Below are 23,647 nucleotides of genomic sequence, written 5' to 3'. Positions count from 1 at the left end.
ATTACAGGACAGTAGAAAACAGAATCACTAATAAACCTACCAGTTTTAGTTCGTACACTGGAACCCCAGAGAACAAAAGACAGTTGTGATGTTGACTGAGGCCAAGTTGCATTTATTGTCAATACATGACAAGCTTTGGCCTCAATCCCCAGGGATCACCAGCGCTCGACAGTCCCACAGCTCTCTCAGGGTGCCCCAGATCATAAAAGCATTTGAGGAAACCAACACTGTGCTAAACAAGTATTGAAACCTTATTCTCTTAAATGACGTTTCAAAAGGACCTTTGTATTTCAGTGATTTCCTGCTCCCTTATGTCCTTTTGAAATCCCAGTCATGGCATGCTTTTCTCTAGGTCTACACACTGTAGAATCCCAATAGTAAATATTCTACCTCAAAACTTACACTTTTTCAATGTTCTATAGTCTGGGCTGCCCAAAATTGTAATATGTTTTAAAAAAAAAAATTAGATGTCTGTATTTCCTAGTGAGATTAATGATGATTCAGAGAAGCTATGAAAACCATCTCCATTTCACCTCAACTTTGGCACTCCACTTTAACAAATGGATTTAGGTCTTTGATACCAGAGCTTACTATTCAAAAAATGTCAAGCACCCATAAATCCAGCCTCAATAAAAGCTAGAATTCCTCAACATTTAATAAAAACAAATGATTAAAACAATTTAAAAACAAATCCAAGATACTCCTGATTTCTCAGGTGAATCTCAGGTAGGATTGTCAAAAAAATATTTTCAGTTTCAAATGGCCTTTGATAAATTTGATTAGGTAAAAGTTTTAATTATCACATACTTTGCTCTTTTATTTATTATACATAGAAAAATTATTTGTCTTTCATTCTAGGTAAACCTGATACTAATTTTAACTACCCTATGAATTAATCTGTAGTAGAGCTTCTTATTACTGCTAAACTTAAGGGTTTATATTAGAACATACTAGAAAGATCTCATCTGAGAAATTTAGAATTAAATTATATAAATGCTCTCAAGGCTTATACAGCTGCTTGGCAAAATCTATCTATTTACCTGCATCACAGCTGATATGGATTTTTAAAACCCAATCTGACAAAAGAGTTTGAATTTTGCTCAGAATGCTTTGTTCTGCTTTGTTACTGCTTTGTTCCCAGATAATGTAATCATGATATGAACCTTAAGCAAATGCTTCACCTACAAATTGCTTTTCCAGCCACTGTGATGCAGCCACCTAGCTTTGAGTTTCTTTTCCAGTTCTTCAGTCAGCTGTGGTGCAGTACTGATCCCTTCTGAATACAGCTTTGCCACACTGATTTACCATACCATGTTTAAAAAAATACATTTCTATAATTTATGTATTGGCTAAGAGCTTGAGCTGATGAAGTGCAACTGGACTTCATAGTATCACCCATCTCAGTTGCTTTGTGGGCAGCGGATTACACAAAACATGACAAAAACTTAGAATACTGGTACTTGGTTTATATGTGAATGACATGAATATTTGATAGGTTAAGATATTTGTAGCTGTGTAGAAAGATGGAATCAAAGATCACTTCAAGCCAGAGTTCAGCTTTTCATGCTCCAGAAGAATGAACAACAAATCCTTCCCCCACAACTCCTCATACTGGACATGATGATAAATAAATAAAACAGAAATATAAAGCAGAAATATGGAGTGCCTGGAAGTTAATGTTCTGGTGGATAAAAGTTTGCTATGTGTCAAAGCCAAACATTTTCATCCTTTTTACTCAATATAGGGAATTCAACCTAACTTATGGAGGATAAATTAGAATTAAAAAATATATATTAGAAAATACCTATCTTCATTAAACCCAGATATTGCCCCTGTAAATGGAATAATGAGAGCCTCTGGTACCTTAAAATACAATGAGCAAAGTGGAGCATATTGTGTTTTCAGTTTTGTCCGTGAATCCAGAGCAATTCCACAGCAGATTTAATCAGGGTTTACAATGTCTTAACTGACAGCAGATTTTGTCCTCAAACTGTAGGTAAAAATCACCAAATAGAAATAATCTATTTCAGCCTGTTTATTTATATCTTATATTTGTTAAGGCAGGTGAATTCTTTTCCTTTAAAAGAATTGTTCTTTCAAGACTACCCAAATAAACTAACCACAGTTTTGTAAAATCACTTTGAGGCACACCCCCCCGCCCCGACAATATTGCATCTTATCTGACATCTGAGAACAATAAACCACCCTAGTCCTAGAATCTAGAATACCTAACAAGCTACCTAACAAATCCCAAACAGTTTTGAAAGTGCATAAAAGTATCAGTATCTTCAGAAAAAATGCTGAAATTCAATCTTTTTAATATAAAACAGAAAGATCAAAGGAGTAACTTATACTTTTTTTTCTTTTCAAAACCACGTTCATTTGGAATCAAGTTTAAAACTTGGTTGTGAAGTGAGGCCTTTTATTTTTCTTGCCTTATCCTGTATGCACCTAGTGCTCCCGAATTTTACTGAAATACTGCAACCAGCCTGTAGGATTTGTGCAATTAAAATCCAGCAAATACAGATCAAGAGTTAAATCTAGTTACCTTTAGTATTGACTCTGAGACCAGGATTTTTATAACTCTTTTAACTTTCAGTGCTGCCTCTACAACAAACGGAAGAATGCCCGCAAGTATGAATTGGGATGAAAACGGAAGTGCAAAAGCTCAGAAAAGCAAAGAAATATAATGTAGAAAGTAGATTCCGTATATAAAGAAACAAAATAGACAAATCACAGAATGATAAAACTGTAGAAGAAGAATAACAAAGCAACACAGAGATGTATTTTTGGCCAGATACCTTCCAAAGTGTTCACATACCCTCAGGAGAAAAATCTACTGCAAAGATAATAATCACAAACAACATTAACTTCTACTACTACAGTTCTGTTGGAAAGTAAAGAATTAAATTGTCTGGAACTGCCTCAGAATCGAAACATTTGGCCATAGGTATTAAATAAATGCTTAAATAAAACCTTCAGCACACGTGCTACTCTGGTGAAAGAAGAAGGGTAATGCATTCAGTGAGCATCCTCCTCACGTCTCCCAGCTCGCAAAGAGAAACTATCCCTCTGGAAAAGTAATAATAGCAGAAAAGACACTTCTCAGCTAAGGGAAAGCCCATATTTGCCATGCAGCTAAAAAAACAGAAGAAAGACACAGTAAAAAACATCACTGACTTGATTAGAGTATTGTCTCAAAACTGATATGGGAAACATCTTGAGACCAGTGCATTGTATGTAGAGAAAATGAACAAAGACAAATACACCCTTGAACTAAAAGAAACATTATAATTCATCTTTTACTTACACAAGATCCAGTTCAGCTTTCAGAGTTTAGTTTTCAAGGATCAGGTCAATATTGAATAATTAGCAATTACATGTCTCTAAGTCATATTAGTATGCTACCCTTACTACTATTGCAGACAAATGCACCACAATTATTAATTGAGTTACCCTTAGAACATCTTTCTGAGGAACAAACCTATTATTAGTTTAATACTTTATATGATTTTATTATCATTGGGGAACTAAGGCAGAGAGACTAAGAAATATATTTAAGGTTTCTAGAGAACCAGACAGAGCCCAAATCTCCTGACTGCTTGCCCATTGCCTGATCTACCTAAAATCTACATCACCATACATTTCAAACACCTCATTGAAAATACTGAAACTGACTGTAGATTTGTCAATTTAAAACAGGTAACAAACACAATACCGACATTATCATATCTCAGCGCTCTTTCAAATGAGATATATCATAAACTGCTGTTCTTTTGTCATGACTATAGTACACAGACCCCTTTACATATACAGCTACATATAAATAACTAGAGAAGTGAGCTTTCAAAAAGTGATGTACTGGTCTGTCTTAGCATGGCAAGGAGTAGTTATGCAGCCTACCTTTAACCCTTCCTCCATCCACTCAGGTATCACCGCCAAAGCCCCCAGATGGCACTGGCACTGTTCTCCCTCCCCAGCAGCAGCCAGCCCTGCTAAACCCACGCTGACCCCCTGAGCAGAAGCATCCTGGTTCCCTTCACCTGGCCATGTGGCTGATGAGCTGTGGCAGAGAAGTCCCCAGCCTCCCCCAGCTGCAAGCTAAACACTGCTGTCAAGTTTTTGAAGTGTCACGTCACCTGTAACGGATTAATATTTGGTTTACATTACAGAGTCTACCAATCTTCTGAGTGCTATAAATTTTTATTTTAACTTCCCTCCTGTTTGTTCTTTTTTCTCTTAGGGTTTTTTGTTTTGGTGGGGGGCTTTTTTGGGGGTGGGGGTGGTTTATACTCCTTGAGACAGTATCTTTATCAATACTGAGTTCTCCAGGAGCTACATCCATTAGACACCATGGATAGCAACAACATAATACTTCATATATTGAGTATTCTTGCATTTGAGCTATAGAATAAAGCACATATTTAAAACACAGGGTAGAAGTGTGAGAAGAGCTAAGAGCTCCAACATCTTTGAAACACAGTGAGATTATGCACGTAAATCCTTTCAAATCACAGGGCCGAAGACTGTGATACAGAAGAGTGTTTATCTGATGGATGCTGAACATACTCCAATGTACCAGTAAGGACCCAGACACGTGGGATCAGTGAGTTGCTCTCAATCTCTTTTGACATAGTACAGAAAAACTGAACCTCTTCTGCTAATAAAATGAAACAAAGCATGCCCTAAATCAGAAAAGTCACAAAAAGACAACATTTTACATACATAACATATTTAACAAAGCTTGGATGAAAAGACAGATTTTGGTTTTTATTTGAAAATCCTTGATTCTGTTGGTTTAATAACACTAATTCTTAGTGTTATTTTAACTTAACCACTTATGCATTAAACATACAGTTTTCCCACAGGTTTTTGTTATACAGATTAATAAAAATTGGGAGGAACATAAAATTTTTTTAGAACAAGGACATTTATTTCCTCTGCTGAGCTGAATTATATTGTATGATGAAGGACAACAAACAGCTTTAACAAGCTGTTAAGACAAGACTTTTCAAGTAATATCAGCATGTCAATTCTGGCTTGCAAGGCACCACGGAGAAGCCTGCCAAGAGCACTGGCCCCTGCCCCACTCCCAAAGCCCGTGGGACATGCAGCCTAGCAGGGGGGAAAAGGCACAGCAAAGAGCTCATCAGTGGGCAAGACCTTTGGCTCAGCAAGGCGGCAGACTCAATGCAAAGCCAAAGGCTCAGCAATGGGCTCCAGCAGCGGGTGGGTACATGCGACAGAGCCAGGTCAGGGCAGCACTTCTTTGCAACGCTCAGCATTAAGCCCTTGGTGGATTCTCTCTCTTTAGGTGCCAATCCGACTGGAAGGGATGTTGGAGGAAAGGGGAGAGGGGAGGGAAGCAAAGTTCCTCTTTGGAGATGGGCAGCAAGAATGGTGGGGAGGCAGCTGTCCCAGGGCTAAGAGCACAACTCCCCTCCATCTCCCATGGTTTCCACAAGCACAAGGGGCTGGAATCGTCTCCCTGGGGAAAGCAACCTCCCTCCCTTCTCCTCTCCTGTAGTCAGGGTTAGGGCACCAGTTCCAGGCCTCTTCCATCTCCTAGGTTGGGCTGTGGCAAAGCCCTTCGCATGCATCAGAGCCAGGGCTCCGAAGGCAGGACCATCTCCAGTTCCCAGTGAAACTTCACAGCTCTTACACTAGATGATGTCCTTAAAAAACAACTGAAGAGTCCTATGCTAGGATATGTAATCTGAAAAGATGGAAATTCTCATGCAGTAGCACCAGCAATGCAGACTGACAAATCTTTGTAGCCTGTTAAGCAACTGGATGGAATTACTCAGTACTGTCTTCCATTCCTACCTCTTTTTTATCTCTTTCCTCACTTTGCTGGCCAGATTATTCTTTGTATTCATAATAAGCAATTCCAGAAATACTTCGCAAACCTTTCTGAAAAACAGACAATCCAAAATTTCCTTGTTTCATAAACAGTTCTAAGACAGAAACAAATTACAGGCATTGCTTGCAGACAGCTTTAGTAAGCAAAACTCAGTTGTAAACCTTTAAAACACAGCTCTAACACATGGAAATGTAAGACCTACAGTCGATTGGCAATTCCACAAGAGAAACACAAAATATTCCACACTGTACTGTGAACTTGATAATACCGATATGAAATTGCCCTGAGTAGTTGATATTGGCACATGAAAATAAAGCAAAGCTCAGCAAGACACATGAAATTCATGCATTTCCAATGTAATTCCAACCAGTATAGCATAAATCAGCATGGGCATGTAATTCTTGGCTGTCTTGTTTGACCTAAGCGAAGCAGAAATTATGTGCTGTTGCAGGTGCTTTGCAAGCAAACATGATGCCCAGCTGATTGTTAACAGATGAACTTTTTTTCAAAGGAAAATGAGCTGAAGGAAGATCTCCAAGCTGACTAATAAAAAAACCCAGGTGGAAGTAGTTATGACCATCCCTGGGCTGGAGCAGTCAGAAGCTATTGCGTTATGTTAGGATGGCAGTGGAAACAGGCTCTCCTAGGGGAACTAGGCGCAGGCTCCAGCAGGCTCGTGAAGCATTTCTGGGGATGACGGCCACTTCTAGCTGGGTCAGTCGATGGGCTGCTCAGCATAGGCAGCTCTGTTTGGCTCAGACATGTTTAAGAAAAGAGATAATTTCACAGAGACATTTGTTTTAAATATGGTCCCATAAATGTACCTAAAAAGTGCTTTTCAAATGAAAACATAATAGAGTGTCATTGTTTGCAGACTGTGCCGTTAACTAGCCATGAGGCAAAGTACTTCTAAAACCTTAGTTTTGCCGCTGAGGTTTAAATCTCCTCCTAAATGTTTGAAGGAGAGTATTGGAATACTAACTCTAAAAAGCTTCAGAACAAGAACTACTATGTCAGAATTGGTTTTGGTTGCTTGGGATCAGAAAAACTTTTCTTCTACTGGAGGAAGCAATTGGTGTCTGCGGATGCCCTAGGAAACTGGCTGTGTGTTGGCCATCCTGTGTACCCAGAAAGGAGTGCTGTAAGGACTTCGCTTCTTGGGTGCCTGCTCACGTGTGGTTTCAGGAAACAGTCGTGGATTCTTGGATGACAAAGGGCAGATTTTCTGTGGCCTGACAGGAATAACAGCATAGTTACCCTACATTCCATGTGAAAAGTCTTGATGTTTTGTAGCATGTAGTTGGAGTATTGTTTTGAGTTTGTGTGGCAGGGTTTTGGTAGCGGTGGAGGGGCCGCAGGGCCGGCTGCTGTGAGAAGCTGCTGGAAGCTTCCCCGGCTGGGAGCGGCGGCGGTATCGCCTCTGGGAGAGCGGATTTCAGAGGGGGAACCTGCAGCCAGGAGGGGATTGGGATGGGAGAGGAACCCCTCTGCGGATCCCGAGGGCAGGGAGGAAGGAGGGCAGGAGGGGCTGCCCCCGCAGCCCGTGGGGAGACCAGGCGGCAGGCTGTGTCCCCCCAGCCCACAGAGGGCAGCGGAGGCCCCCAAGATGGCCGCCGCTCCCTGGGGAAGCCCGCGCTGGGGCAGGCTGGGACTGAAGGACTGCAGCCTGCAGGAAGGACCCATGTTGGAGAAGTTCATGAAGGACTGCAGCCCGTGGGAAGGACTCATGTTGGAGAAGTTCGAGGAGGACTGTGTCCCGTGGGAGGGACCCCACGGTGGAGCAGGGGAGGAGTGAGGAGTCCTCCCCCTGAGGAGGAAGGAGCGGCAGAGACAAGGGGTGAGGAACCCACCCCAACCCACATTCCCCGTCCCCCTGCACTGCTGGAGGGGAGGAGGTAGAGAATTCAGGAAGAAAGTTAAGCCCAGGAAGAATGGAGGGGTGGGGGGAAGGTGTTTTAGTATTTGGTTTTACTACTCATTATCCTGTTTTTATTTGATTTGTAGTGAATTAAATTGATTTTGTTTCTTTCCCCAAGTTGAGTCTTTTTTTTTGCCCGTGACCATAACTGGTGAGCGATCCCTCCCTGTCCTTGTGTTGACCCATGAGCTTTTCATTATATTTTCTCTTCTCACCCCACCATGGGGCGGAGTCAGTGAGCGGCCTCGTGGTGTAGTCATATGTTTGAGTTACAGCCTAACTGTGGTGATACTGCTCAATTTAGGGTTGAACACGATGCATTGTCCATTAAGGAGGAAGGAGGACCATTACTCAATATTTTCACTATGTAGGCCTGGTTACTTTGTATAAACGATGCAGGCTTTGCCCATGGCTATACCCTTGAAGAAGGAACTGAAGACTGGTAAGAAGGAAACATCCTGCTCCAGAAGGCACTGAAGGCCGGATGATTGCCAAAGAAGCATGAGCTATGGGAAAGATAAAGGTGGCAGGGGGAGATCACGACCACTGACTCAATTCAAGACCTAAAAGACTTACCCCCAACACACTCCTTGAGCATGTGCTGTAGAATAAAGGAACACTGTGCTTTTAATTCAAAGTGGAGAAAACCTTAGCCCAATAGAAATGGTAGCAGATAAGCGACTACCAATAATGATTTTGGAGAATGACTTAGGAAACTAAGTGGGTGAATCTAACACTGTATAAATTGCTTGCTTGTTTAACTGCAGGGTGTGCAAGCTTTGTGGAATTACCACCTAGCACCCATCTTTGTGCAAATATGAAATAAATAATGTCTCTCCCGAGTGTGTGATTATTGGCTCGTTGCACGCCAGGTGATGAATCCGCTTTTCAGACAACAGTGGTGCTTTGTTGGCAGCTAGGCTTAAACCATGACAGTTTCCTTTGTCCTTAGCGCTACAAATGACTGCACCTGTAAAAAGCCCTGATGAATTAATAATGCAAACGCAGGGCAACAGTGCACTCATGATCAACTTCAGGACCAACATCTATCAGACTAACTACATAACGAAGGGTGCTGTACAGTGAACAGTACTATGTGGTTGTCAAAAGGAAACATGAGTTTTTTCATCAGTTCAAGTGTCCATAATGTGCTGCACTGGCTTGTGCCAGTTTTATTTAAAGGACCTAAAAGTATTGTGGTAAATAAAAGGGGATTAAAAAAAGGATGGCAGAACCTCAGCTGGATGCCATCCTTAATATTATGCAACATCTTTCTCCTGAAAAAGGAGGGTGGATTCATCAAGACCTAGGTCTCATTGCTTGGACAAGGCAAAATTCTACTCTGATATCTCACTGATCACCTCTAACTCTGCACAGGCCCCAGGCACTGAAAGAGGACATGGAGACCTTCCAGAGCGAAATGTACTCCAGCAGCTCAGGCAGACGTTCACATGGGATAAGTGCTAGGGAGTCACTCCACCGTTTCCTTCATGTCGGTCTTTCCAAGAGGAGTGGGAGGGAAGGATGCCAAAGAGATGGAGGTGATAGTACAAAGAAGGACCAACAGCTCTCCACAGAGAGACAAAAGCAGAGAGCCACAAAGTATAACCTTTGGTGTTACTGCAACTGAAATGGCCTTAACGAAGCCCTGCCTAGGATTACCAGATGTCCCCATAACGTCAGGATAGTCTCACTTCTCCGCGATTCCTTAGTAATTTGGAGGGATGTCATCTGACAACTCTAAATCCTAGCCCTGACTTTTTGCAAGTTGGACTAAATCTAGGATTCTGCCAATAGCCCCGCCCAGTTTGGGTCAAAAGATGGCAACACCAGGGCTCTGAAAGAAGCCACCATCCAGCAAAGCCAATCTGAAGTCCCCCAGCATTGTGAAAAATGAGAGGTTCCCACTGGGGTTTTAATTAGTATTTTGTACGTGTCACTTGGCAGACCAAACTTTGCCTGGGGTAACATTTTTTTAGGACTTCTCATATTTCCAAAACAAATTAGGAGTTTCTTAATAAACACCCCCAAAAACCCCACACAAATTATTTATAATTTGCTACTCGTCAGCGGCTTTAACAGGCCAGAAGAATTTTAATAAAAGTCTCTCTCATAAAGTGTGGTTGATGTACCTACATGTCCAATTAGCACTGCAAACAAACATAAATATCTCATTAAAATATATACATGTATATTACTTTGGCTTCCTATACTTTACCACTTCCAATATATTTCTAAAATCCGTTTTATTTGAGGAGACAACACTCCATCACACTCTCACCTCTGTACACACCTTTGCATGCTTGTGCTTCTTTGTAATTGACAAAGCTGCTGCTTTACATGGGATTTGTCATGGAATTTAAAATAAATACCTAAAAAATATTTTAGTCAAGCAATCAGTAGAAATCCTCATGGAACAGGAGAGGGTTTTGTTTGCAGTTTGTGCGCCTTTCCTTGGACGCAGTACTGTTTGCATAGACTTTTAAATTACATTGCAGGGTTCTTCACTCTGTTATTGATTGATCTTAGATTTTTGGCAAGTCATTTCACCACTGTGTGGTTCTGTCTCTTCCTACCTATCCGCTGTGTCTAATTAGCCTTTATAAACCCGTTGGGGCAGCAACTGTTTCTCACTGCCAGCTTGTAGTACCTGTCTCCATGGGACTGATTTCAGTTGTCGTCATAGACTAATAGTATCAGTCATGTTTTAAGAGATTTTTTTTTTTTAAAGAATAAAAAGAAGAAGCTAAGCAATTGCATTGGAGAAATACAGTGCCAGTTCTATTGATAAACCATACATATTTAGATAGATCCTTTCTTTCTAAAAGCTAGACAGGCTTTAAATAACATTAAAAAAAAAAACCCAAAACATAAAAAGACAGCACGCATGATGAAAATATAATCACTATGATTGTGAAACTCGGCAATTTCCCAAGAGTTTTTAAGAACAATAACTCACAGCATACATCAGGAGACCAAAGATAGGAGGAAGTTTTATGCAGTCCCAGCTTCCCTCCCCACAATGAAATTCACAGAGGTTGGTGAAGACACCAAGGGTAACTAACTCCCTGTTGGGGGAGTCTGAATAAGCAATTTTTGTAAAGGATTTTTACAATCTGGAAGCTATTCAGATAGTTTAATAACAAAAGTAATATTTGTGTCTAGAGGGATACATGTGGAGACTCATGTTTTAATGTCTCGGCTGCAAATCTCTTTCCCAGCAGCATCCTCCTCACTAGCTGGACAACAACATGCAGATACGGAGGGAGGAATTCTGCAGCTCACTGCAAGCAGTTCCTACAGCAACTGGTGAGAAAGTTGTTTACTACTTGAAATCTACTTAATATTGACCTGAAAGAACACTATTGGATCCCAATTGGATCTGCTACATTTCCTAAGAGAAACTGATACTGCTCTGGTCACATGAAGGAGGAGGTGCTTTCCCAGGTATGCCAAAAAAAAATAAAATCTTTGGTTTCTCCAACTTTTACATTCAGAAACATTAATTTTATTACCTTTAAAACATACACATGGACATGAATCCCTATCAAGGCAAAGCAGCTGTTATACTTCTGCAAGTCAGATTAATTGTACACAAACCCCTCCAATATTTCACACATATTTAAAGGAGACATTTTTAAATTTTATGGGTTCATCTGTTCTGAAGAGTATTTCAGTACATAAGTACCACAGGCATAACATAAAAACTCAACATAAATATGAATCCAGAAGACCTTTTAATTAATATTTCAATTACTGACTTTCAATTTTAATTAAGAAAACCCAACATCTTGATTTCACTTTATTTTCGCAACAAAACCTCCAGTGCTGTGATGCATTCTTTTCCTGAAATCTTTTATGCTATTTTTACTGGAAAATGACCAAATAGAGTGAGTGTTGAAAAAGCTCTTTTTATTGGCCTATCAGAAATTCCAGTAATTCTTCTAGAAGTTTACAGAGGGGAAATGTTCTTCCACAAGTAAATGGAGCAGATAAAAAGAAAAACTGAATTCTTTGGGAAATTTATTCTCTGTATACAGTATAGCTACGGCTTTTTGAACAGGCTTCACTAGCAGTAGCTGTAATGGAAGGACCATGAGACAACAGACCAGTGCTACCAATAACAGAAGCTCCACATTAGTCATAACCAGGCATTTTCTTTTAAATCATATTGCTGAACTTTTGTCCACTTCACAGCTTCTATCACCAAGACTGAAATATTGTCAATTTTAGTTACAGATCCTACGTTAAAATTATACAGAATATTTCCAGTAAGTATTACCAAGGAAGTCATTATGGCTAACTGTATTTAATGTGAATACTTCCTTACATTGCCATAGAAACTAGAGACTCCCAACTTGAAATTGTCATGCTAGTTGCTATAACAAAAAGGTAGTTCCTCTCACCAAAAGGTTTCAGACTTTGTGCATGAGACAACAGGCAGATACAACAAACCCACACAGAAAGAGAAATCAGAAATACCAGCAAAAACAATCACTGTCAATATAATGAACAGGAGTCACAGCACACCACCTAATACTGTCAAGCGCAGAGTAGGCATCTCAGCAGAACTGACCTTCAAGGAGAGTTTTGCAAAAGAATAGTGTAGTGGCTGTGCAGGAAAATTGGAGGGGAATTACACTTTACCTAACCAAAACAAGCAATAGTTTAAACTGAAAAAGTGTTCACCTCCTGCCCCAATCTGCTACAAGAGTTTAGCAGCTGCTGCCTTTCCCACTCCACAAGGATTGCACTTCAATGATGGGAGCACCTAGGTGCTCCATAAGCTTATTAAGTTTGCAACAGGACTCTGCAACACTTTGAAATACAAAATGCTGTTCTTATAAAAATACAAGGACAGAGAATTAAAATATAATGGGATTAATCCTTGTTTATACTAACATACTATTTTGGAAGTGTAAGAGAGGCTTATGTGACATTTATTAATGCAGATTTAGCACAAAGAAGGGCTTAGCAAGGAAATAACAGAAACTAACACAGCCATTTCATTTCATTTCATTTCATACTAGTTAAAGAACCAGCCATGTGAATGCAACACATTAGAAACTATTCAGTATAACTCATACGGGGTACAAACAGGACCATTCCTCAGTTTTCAATCTGAGTTTAAAATAAAACAAACAAAAAATATGTGTGTTATAAGCATCTGCATGTGAAATGGATGTACTGGAATGAGACTGATGCCCTAATTTTGTTTCCTTTCAGCTTCCATAGCAGAGTTAGGTGTGGCTCTATGAAATGGATATATTTTATCAGAAATATGCAGATTAATTCATGATTGCCATGAAGGAAACAAAGCTGGAAGATTTTTTTCTTTAAAAAAAAACCACCATAAAATGTGCAACTTAACAACTCATATTCCACATTTCATTTTGACAAATGCAAGGACAACATGAGATATGAAGATACCAAGTTTAAATAGGTAAGTAATAAAAGATGACTTGTACCTGTTTCCAGGAAGGATTTCCACTCTGGGATACTAATGTTCCATTAACACAGCTATACAATTTACTTACTAGTATACAGTGTAGAAAATTTTGCTCATTACATTCCTACTATTATTTTCTAGTTGTTCTGCTATTCATAGAGAATCTATCAGCACTACTCATAACTCTAAAATCTACTTCTAGCTTTTTTTCTTTTTTTTTTTTCATACTGAGGAAACAATATTTCTTCTATTCTGAGTTTTTAAAAACAAACAAACAAACTTGCTATGACTCTGTAGATAGCGAGTGATCTCAATTTTGTCCTCAGTGTCTAACCTAACAGACTTCCAAAAGAAAACCCTGGCCCCCAGTGTGATAATCTGGGGACTCTGTGAACAATTTAATTCTGGATAATTCAGTGAAATGACTGCCCTCACTAGCTATAGAGGCTACCATATGTTGTCAAGGCTGTGTCACGTATCTCCCAGAACCAGGGACAATGGGAGATTGTTACACCAGGCTTGCTCCCATCAGAACAGGAATAATCTGGAATCATGGAATGCCAAAATTCTGGGTCAAAACAAGTTTCTGCATGCTTTCTGAAGTAAATTCGAGCATAGAGGGTAGAAATATCTTACTGGCAGAATAAACTAGTTGGTGCTAGTGCCAGCCCTGAAAGACACACTACTTGAAAGGGTCAAGGTGAATTCCAGCGACACAGGAAGCCCTGAACAAAGATGCTTCAGTAGCAGAAAAGCTGTGGAGCAGGCAAGATAGAAGGACATTGGTGGCAGGTAGGGCTCCATGGTTTGTAAGAAAGAAAAGGTATATGGGGGAACTCCTTTAAGTACACTGATCTGAACCAAGGATGATTGATTCAAGAGAGTCAGAAAAATGTGATATAGAAATATAAGGAGGCATTATTTCACCTATAGGTTATTCTCTGGTAGTGGACATAGCCACTCCATTTTGTCTGCAAACCATAAAACACATGTATGCTTGGTTTTTTCTTCATTTTCACATGGTCTTGAACACCTGAACTGTAACCCTTGCTTCCCAAGGTCAGACGTCTGAAAAGAAAGGCGTAGAAGTTACTTCGTGTTTGTGGGCCAGCACTACTTCTGAAGGTCAATGACACCACAAGCATTTTGGTACCAGAGAAGGGGGATGCAGAAAGTGAGCCAGGGAGGTCAAGGTGCCGCGTCAGCAGCAAGGGACCCAGCATGCAGTTCTGGCATGACAGTAACTAAACACTACTTGGTAAATCTCCATTTTTGTAAGACTGTCACACACATACAAAAGTCATCCTACACAAATATGTGTCATCCAACACAAATATGTGTTTCTCCCCCACTTCTCAGGGGGCACCATTGTTTCACCCTGCTTTGGTGGGAACTTGGGACAGAAACATAGATGCATTAAGAACAACTTGTGATTTCAGCCAAAGAAGAAGGAATACCATTTTTTTCATTGGAATGAGTCAATTGTGGGTATTTTAGAGAGCCAGCTTTAGCTCAGCATTCTCCTAGAGAAATTGGCTGCTCATGGCTCGGACAGGTATACTTTTTGCTGGGTAAAAAACTGGCTGGATGGCTGGGCCCGAAGAGTTGTGGTGAATGGAGTTAAATCCAGTTGGCAGCCAATCACAAGCGGTGTTGCCCAGGGCTCAGTATTGGGGCCAGTTCTGTTTAATATCTTTATCTATATTGAGTGCACCATCAGTAAGTTTGCAGATGACACCGAGTTGGGCAGGAGTGTTGATCTCCTTGATGGTAAAAAGGCTCTAGAGAGGGATCTGGACAGGCTGGAAGAAGTCTTAGTCTCCAAAGAGAGCAACAAAGCTGGTGAAGGGTCTAGAGCACAAGTCCTATGAGGAGAGGCTGAAGCTGGGGTTGTTTAGCCTGGAGAAAAGGAGGCTGAGGGGAGACCTTATCACTCTCTCCAACTACCTGAAAGGAGGTTGTAGTGAGGTGGGTGTTGGTCTCTTTTCCCAAATAACAAGCGATAGGATGAGAGGAAATGGTGTCAAGTTGTGCCAGGAGAGGTTTATATTGGATATTGGGAAAAATTTCTTCACCAAAAGGGTTATCAAGCATTGGAACAGGCTGCCCAGGGAAGTGGTTGGGTCACCATCCCTGGAGGTATTTAAAAGACATGTAGATGTGGCACTTAGGGACATGGCTTAGTGGTGGACTTGGCAGTCCTAAGTTAATGGTTGGACTTGACGATCTTAAAGGTCTTTTCCTACTTAAATGATTCTGTGATTCCAGCATATTTTGAGGAACTAAGACAGACCTAGGAAATGCATGTTGCCTGTGCTGGAGAATCTCCCCAGGGCTGTACAGTTTCTCTTGAATATGACAGAACATGTGATTTTTAAAACCAGTAATATTTTAGTTTAAGAATCTCAGATTTTTTTTCCTGGGACTTTCTCTCCCACATTTTACTTTCTCCATTTTGTTCCTTGTCTTACTTTCCTTCGTCTTGAGTTCATGCACTGTAGAAATAATCAAAGACATCCAGGAGAAACATCTGAAGCTGATAAGCAGAGTGAAACAGCATTATTCATGTATTACTAATCATAACCTATATATGAAAGAGAAGACACCTGGAAGTGCTGTGTTGACAGCAACATACTTTTTGATTAAGCTGTCTGGATCCTAGCAATCTGCATGTGCTGACTAAGAGTTCAGAAATAATGCATTTGTGGTTCATTTATACACTATAAAAAGGGTAAATACATGGCAGATATACACAAACAACAGCCTTCTGTCAACTCAGCTTCTAGTGAAGAGTCCAAATTATGGATAGGAGGTTTGAATAAATGAGACTTTTTAGGCTAATGTCAAAAGAACATTCAAACCATAAGAACTGTTCTAGAGATTATCAATTACCAGTGAGGATTTTTGTACAGTTTAGGAACTCTAGATAAAGTTCATTTTTGTTAAAGCCCTTCACTCTCTTCCTTTTCTCTTGCTTCTGTCTACCATTCCTCTTTCCATTGTGGTAGCTTCGGCCTACAGTGAGAAAGCTATACAAATAGCTGGAAAAACTGTTATACCACCTTACTGGATAGATTTCCATGAGGTTGAAAGCAAGCTGATTTGTAACAGATTAGGTGTGCTGAAGAGATACTATTGGGATCAGAGCCCCTGTGATTTTAGAAAATTCAGTTAAGGCCAGCATTGCAATGACATTCAGCAAGAAAAAACAAAGATAGGCACTTTGCTACAGAAATCAATACCTTCAAACTCTGCGCTATAGACTGCACCTGCATGGGTAAGCATCTAGTCAATCTTATTCTAAAGTTTATGATCCATTTTATTTCCTACTGCAGAATACTGTGCCATACTGCACATTGCTTGGCCACCAGAGTGAACGGGTTCACTGTAACTATCATATATATATATACATCAAAACTTGTATGAAAAACATTCTAGATTAGTACTGTAGCCCATAAATATCATTATACATTATATTACTGTGTAGCAATACTACACAAAGTCTTACACACTCCCAACCTACAGATAAAAAGTCCTACCCATAGCTCTCAAAAAAAAAAAATTCAGATGTGTATGTATACTCATATATTTATAAACACATATTATATGTATGGAAGAAAAAGAAGTACTTCCAGAATGTTAACACAGTCAAGCAATAGCACTGTGTTCTTTGACCCTTGCCTTGATACTCTCCAGCAAAAAAAGTTTCCTTTTTTTTTTAATTTGTTTATACCGTTGTGAGGAAGAGAAGAACAAGAAACATCTGCTTCTACAACTACTGCAGCACTTTCCTTCCATCACCCTTTCTAAATCACAGTTATGACCACCTCCTCACATTAATCCCTTCTGAAGGAGCACTTTCTCCATGTATACACCACTTCTTGTATACAAAAAATGTAGACGAATAATTTATCAACTCTTTCATGTCATGAAAGGAGCTCCTCATCTATAAAGAGCAAGAAGATCACACCGAAAGCAAAAGCTCAGAATCCATATCTTTCATGAAATGCTGAATTAATGCAGGTGAGGTTATAGGATGCATAAAATAAGTCAGACACAATTTTACCCCCTCATACCAGTACTTTCCTGTGATGTCAACAGTATCAACAGATGGACAAGTGTTAGCATGAGATTAACTTTACCATATGGGACACAACAGAACTAAGCAGAGCACTCTCAATTATTTCATTTCTTCAAGGAAATGATGCACTAACAAAGTCATGGCCCCATCCTTTAATGGCACATTTGCAACTCTCAGAGAAGGAAAAAGACTGATGAATATAATTCTACTGCCAGTGAACACACAGAGTTTCTGACATGAAACATCACAATCTCTCTGGAGGAGCTGAAGAATAAATCACCAGCTACATGAGTCAGAAGTCAGCTTCAATAGTCTTTAAATTAAGATGGACAAGCATAACAATGACATAAAGTAATGGTAAAAAGAGAACTCTGAATTTAATTTCTAGAGTTGGTAAAATCCTAAGGAGCACAAGTTAGGAAAAAAGAGTAGGTCTGAAGTAAAGTTTATTTTCAAAGACTATCTTTGCATTATATACCAGAAGTGCAACCATGCAGGTTTTCATAGTTCCTTGGGTTTGTTTTTTGCAAGACCCTTGTGATAATTTTTTTTTTCAGGAAAATCATGCAGCTTTCTATTGTAAAATATTGTTCCTTATATTAGCGAAGAAAATTTTATCCAACATTCACATCTTGGAAGATAGTATATATTGATACCCAGGAAGAAAAAACACAAAAAGACAATCTGTATGCACAGAATTTTTTAATGAACGTAGAAGAGAATTATTGATGAACTCAAATAACCAAAGAAATTTCTTAAAAACATAACTATACACAGGAATATGTGTATGAAAAAGTCTGTAGGAAAATAGTAACATTTTAGCTAGCCGACATGGTATTTACATGTGCAGGGAAAATCTTTGGAAAACCAAAATATTCCTGTACTTCTCTTTCTAAAGGCTTGTCACAAACTTTTAAAGAAAAAAAAAACTTAACTGCAAGCCAAGTTCTAATTGCAAAACTCATGGATGAACTCATTAAGAAAAAAAAAAACAGAAGACAAAACAACTACAAGGCTACTAAATTCCTGAGCCACAAATCACTGGGTGCTGGGATAGTACTGTCCTGTCCTTTCACTCTTTGCTGGGAAACCACTGTTGCCACTACCGGGAATAGGACGCAGAGGATGCAGACCTGCGGTCTGCCCAAACACGGCCACTCTTGTCACCATCCTAATGAGGGTCCAAATCTCCTGACTGGGAAAGCACGTGCAATTATGCCCAAGTCCATCTATAGTCAGCAAAACATTTTAGTGTATGCTTACTGTTAAGTAAATGACTAGACTGAGAAAGTAAAACTGGTTTTAAGTCCCTCCTTCTATTACGTGTATTAAATGCCTTTTTGCATAAGGAGCTAAAGCATTATGGGTTGAAGCTTAAAGTCTGACGATTTAGAGTCAAATCAGAGACATTAGAAACCATCAATATGACATATCAATGTTATTCGTATTTCATACGGTCATACCACTAAATACTTCTAAAAGTAAATTAAATTGCTCAGTTAGTCAGATCACCTGGTTACTTAGTATGTCCAAACCATTTTCCTTGAGGAAGAGGTGTGTCAGGCAGCAGCTCCAGGACAAAACGTGCTGCAGTGCTCCTGAGGTCTGAAATCCATGTTTTCGGATCATTCATTGGGATTCTGCTGAGGGCATCTGTGGAAGTTTATAACTCCGCAAATAATAAAGACCCTGGTTTATGCAGTACAATTGAGTGGGCTGTTCCTGCAACCCTTCAAACTAAAACCAAAGCTGTATTGAGTCTGTGCACATCATGGACCTGTGTCGCCTACTGTTGGGAATTACTGGAGAAAGATACTGCGGATCTGAGACAGCAGCGATGAACAGAGTGGAACTGGAGACAACATTGCTCCTCACATGACTCTTCCCCATGTGATTACTTATCCAAATTAGGATGCCTTTCCTTAACACATTGCTACTTTTACAACTACGCATCTGCGCATCTGTAGGAAGAAGATAGTACTTAATCTAAACTGTTCTGCATGTAGCAATCATCACATACGGAACTCAGAAGTATGTATTTCAAAAACAGTAAGGCTCTCCTCTTCACCAGAGAGAGCAGAAGGTCAGAATGCACAACATTTGCAAATATGCCTGACTAATTTGACTGCTGTACAAAATTCTCCTATTGAAAGGGTATATATTCAAAAAAGCAAAAGTCTTTACATGTGTTTTAAGAGAATCTCTGTGATTCTGCCAGCCGTAGCACAATAAGTGGCTCGCAAAAAACCTAACAAAAAAACCCAAACAGGAAATAGTCTCCAAGGAATAGTTCTCTGTGAGCTCTTACAATGAAGATTAAATAATAATAATAATGGTTCTTACAATCTTTTCTCCCCATGCAAAACCAGGCGATAATTTCCTGCATTAAAACCTTATTTATTGGGTGTCAGGAGAGTTCTCTGTCGGCTCATATCGTGGAACTGCTAATTAGTTTCTCATGATGTTTACTCCTCCTCATGATATACAGCAACTCCTACATTATATGATTGTTTTTTCTAAGTTAATAATTTTAGCTCGAGATGTTCAGCTCACATAAAACAGCAATATTCCATCGGCAGTTTTTTAAAGAAGCATTGCACCTCATAATGTGATAAAAGATGAAGTATTTCATTATTTCCAAGAGGGGGGTGTTTAATCAAACACAACGTAATGAAAAATCATGAAAGCACCTTTATTTTCCATACTTCAAAACAACTAAGCTAATTCCTGCAAACTGAATTAGCCGTTCCCTGATTTCATCTACAAGTGAATTTTCACTGCTGAATTATCAAAACTTTCAAATGAGAAATACTCACAGTCTCTTAAGCATCACATTATAAATAGTCATGTCCTACCTCCACATTTCTCTCTCTGACTTCATTCCTAGGCAGCACTGAAGAAGCAGCTACAGTCACATGGTGCATTCAAGGTCATGCTATCCTAATTTACAGAGATATCATTGATAAATTGTGTGGAAACTATGATAATGGAGTCATTAACCTTGTTCCAGCACACTAAAGGTGTTTTATAATTAAAAGGAGAACAAAAGTTACAAAAACATATAAAGATTTTAGTGCCCAGTTTTTTCTCTCCTCCACACTGCTGCAAAGTACTGTTAGGGAATAGTAATTTGTTACTGTAACGTAGATGCCTGCTGTCTGTGCTTTGTAACCAAGGGGTGCACAGATTAGACAATTACACTGAAGGAGTCAGGTGGTAAAATACACAAACCATTGACCTTTTTTTTAAAAAATAGGAAGTTGGATCCAGAAGGCCTCTCCCTTTGGCGAAGTAAAGGATGCTGGAGCACAAGAAAGATCATTCCAGCCAGGAAGTCTCTCAGTCCAAGAATCTATGCCGAACTGTCACTTCCAAACACGCAGTCATCTGGCCAGTGCTTTGACGACTTGCATCAAAAGTGTAGTGTGTTAACATACTGAAGTAAAACTCCTCAGAGAGAGAAATATATATATAAACTAGGTGGAATTTAGAATTCATCCTCTATGTCTCATTCAAGAAACTTGCAGTAATCCACGGACGAAAAGCCTGACTAATGTCCCTAATGCATGTATGACAGATATCTTTATTAAGGGTGCACACATTAATGAATCACTGGTGATTGCTTTGACTTAAAGAGAAATATTAGAAAAACAGTGAAGAGGTGGGACAGAGACTGTTTCATGTAGTAAATGAACGTAACCTTAAATTGGCATTACTGTAAAGCATCTATAGGATTTCTGGAAAAAAGAAAAAAGAATTCAAATAACTTAACGATGTACCCTTCCTGACACTTCCACCGCTGCTTCTTTTTGAATCCCACCACAGTAAGACCACTCACACTAAAATTATTAATAAAAAGAGGAAACTACAGAGCAGGTTTCCTGGAGTTCAGGTGCCCAGAGATGACACTGTACTGCAAGACAGAATCCATTATACTCTTTCCTAATCTTCACTTATCAAATAAACTATTGTGTCTCCCTGCATTGCCTGACTAGCAAGACATAATCTACAACATATTGCACAACTTACCTAAAAGGACAAATAGAAAAATCCCTGATCATATCTGTATTTAGAGGTTTGACCTTATGTAGATAACTGAATGTGTCATGAAGTACATTCTGAAGGCCTGAGTGAAAGTCAAATTATTTCTACTGATTCTGTCGGTTGGGGATAAACTAGTGATCGGCACGTCCTTCAAGCATTCAGAAGTATCACAAATGACACTTTAAACAATACACCACCAATTACAATGAGGAAGTTAAATTACAAAATTATACCAAATGTCAGAGGAACTCTCCTGTACGTCCTCTGAGCAAAGGCTGCTGGCTATAGTAACAGAGCACAAGCGTCTCCGATGCACGGCGTCGAAAATCTTCCCACCGCAGAAATCCCCCAAGTTTTCAAAGGCTGAGCTTAGCGCCCGGCTGAAACGCGTACTTGAGCACTACGCGGACAGCCGCTGCACCCTCCACGGCCGAGGAGCACCCACAGACTCGGCTCCCAGAGCAGCTCACAGCTCCTGCGCTTCAGAAACGCTGCCGGGGTAGCAGAAACCTCCTCAGGAGCGTTCAGCTGCAGACAGCCCAACTCAGCATAGTTCGAAGAGGACAGAGACAAACACGTAAACAGCATCTGTGGCGTCTTTTCTCGACTAGTGACTTTCCTGGAAATGCATTAACCTATTACAGTCCTTCAAAAATACATCAGAGAAACGGAGGAGAGGCAAAAGTAGACCGTTCTCTCCCAAGTTTCTTTCTGCCTCTCCCTCCCACTTCTGCCGAGCTCCCCGCGCCCTCGGATCAGGCGATCGTTTTCACCGGGGATCAAATGAATGACTTTTCCGCTAATGACACTTAAGAGATGCTAAAGCCGCCCTTAACGCCGCCGGGGACGCGGCGCGCCGCGGCCAGCCCCTGCCCCCACGGCCGAGGCGCCCGGAGCGCAGCAGAGCCGAGAGCGAGCCCCGCTCCGCAGCCCTACCGGCCCGCTCCGCCGGCCCCACCGGCGGCAGCGGCACCCGCAGGGGCGGCCGGTGCCGGCGGGGCGCGGCGGGCGGCGCCCCGGCCCCGCAGGGGGGATGCCGGGGGGTGGCTGCCCGGCGGCGCTGCCGCCGTCCCCCCGTCCCCGTCCCCTCCCGCGGCATGGCGAAGCGCTGTCACTGACGCACATTTAATTCGCCCGGCTGCGGGCACCGCGCAGCGCCGCTCGCATCCTCCCCCCCCCCCCCCCCCCACGCCGGCGGGGAGGGGGCGGCTCCGGCGGGGAGGGGGAAAGTCAAACTGCAGCAACAAAGTTGCTCCCCACCGCTCCCCCCCAGACCTGCCCCGGCCCCCCGGGGGGCAAAGGTGGGGGGGTCCGTCCCCGCCTTACCTTGCTTGACGCACTTGAGCCGGATGGGGTCCTTGCAGTGCTTGATCACGGCCAGCACATCCCTGATGGTGAGCCCGGCCACGGGGGTCTCGTTCACCTCCAGCAGGAGCTCCTCCGGCACTAACTTGCTGCCGCCCTCATAGGCCACCTTGCCGGGCTTCACCTCCCCCAGGTAGGGGAACTGCCCGTTCTCGGCGCCCCCCTTCAGCTCGAAGCCCAGCTGCCCCTCCGGGTTCCTCACGATCACGATCTCGTGGACTCGGCTCGTCCAGTGGCTTTTCTTCTTCAAGCCCTTGGACATTGCCGTGGGGATGCTCTGCCCGACTCCCTCCCGGTATTCCGTGCTTCTTCCCTCCCTCCCTCCGTCCCTCTCTTCCCCCCACCCCGTCCCCGGGGCAGCCGGGCTCCTCCGGGGCAGGCTCGGGGCGGGCGGGGAGCGGCCGCCGCTGCTGCCGGCCGGCGGGAGGGAGGGCGCGGCGGCCCCGCGGGGCTCGGGAGCTGGGTCGGGGAGCGCCGCGCTGCCCTCTCCGTCCGGCTTTAGCTGATATCCATGGCAGCCGCGGCGGCCGGGACCCTGCCTGTGCGTGGATGTACTAGTTGTAGAGAAACTGGCAGCGGGGAGGGAGGGAGGGAGGGAGGGAGGGAGGGGAGGAGGGAGGGGAGGGCCGCGGCGGCGGGAGGAGGAGGAGGAGGAGGAGGAGGAGGAGGAGGGGTGGCGGCGGCGGCGGCGGCGGCGGTGCCGGAGCGAGGCGGGCGCTGCCTCGCCGCTCCCGCCTCGCCTGACCCGGTAGTGAAGGCCGAGAGAGAGGCTGCCTGGCACGGCCGGCAGAAGGCGGAGGGAGAGCGGGCCGGGCGGGGGGGGGGGGTGTGAAGGCAGCCGGCGGGCAGGCGGCGACAGCGGCGACCCCCGGCCCGGTCCCGTCCCCCCCCCAGTCCCCCTCAGCCGAGAGGGGGCGCGCGGGGACA

At 42.1% G+C, this 23,647-nt stretch overlaps 1 protein-coding gene across 5 annotated transcripts in view; it reads right to left on the bottom strand.

The window, feature by feature from the left end:
- Positions 1–23,302, bottom strand: part of MAGI2 (membrane associated guanylate kinase, WW and PDZ domain containing 2) — a 760,905-nt gene extending 737,603 nt beyond the window's left edge. For all 5 annotated transcript variants that reach the window (XM_069801726.1, XM_069801727.1, XM_069801731.1 and 2 more), the window contains exon 1: positions 22,682–23,302. In XM_069801726.1, coding sequence (XP_069657827.1) covers positions 22,682–22,982 — 301 coding nt within the window. In that variant the 5' untranslated portion in view covers positions 22,983–23,302. The remainder of the gene's footprint in view (positions 1–22,681) is intronic.
- Between the last annotated feature and the right edge of the window lie 345 nt (positions 23,303–23,647).

This window comes from Haliaeetus albicilla, chromosome 14, assembly GCF_947461875.1.
Source record: "Haliaeetus albicilla chromosome 14, bHalAlb1.1, whole genome shotgun sequence".
NCBI lineage: Eukaryota > Metazoa > Chordata > Aves > Accipitriformes > Accipitridae > Haliaeetus > Haliaeetus albicilla.
Note: the sequence above shows the minus strand (reverse complement) of the source record. Positions and strands in the feature narration are given on the sequence as shown.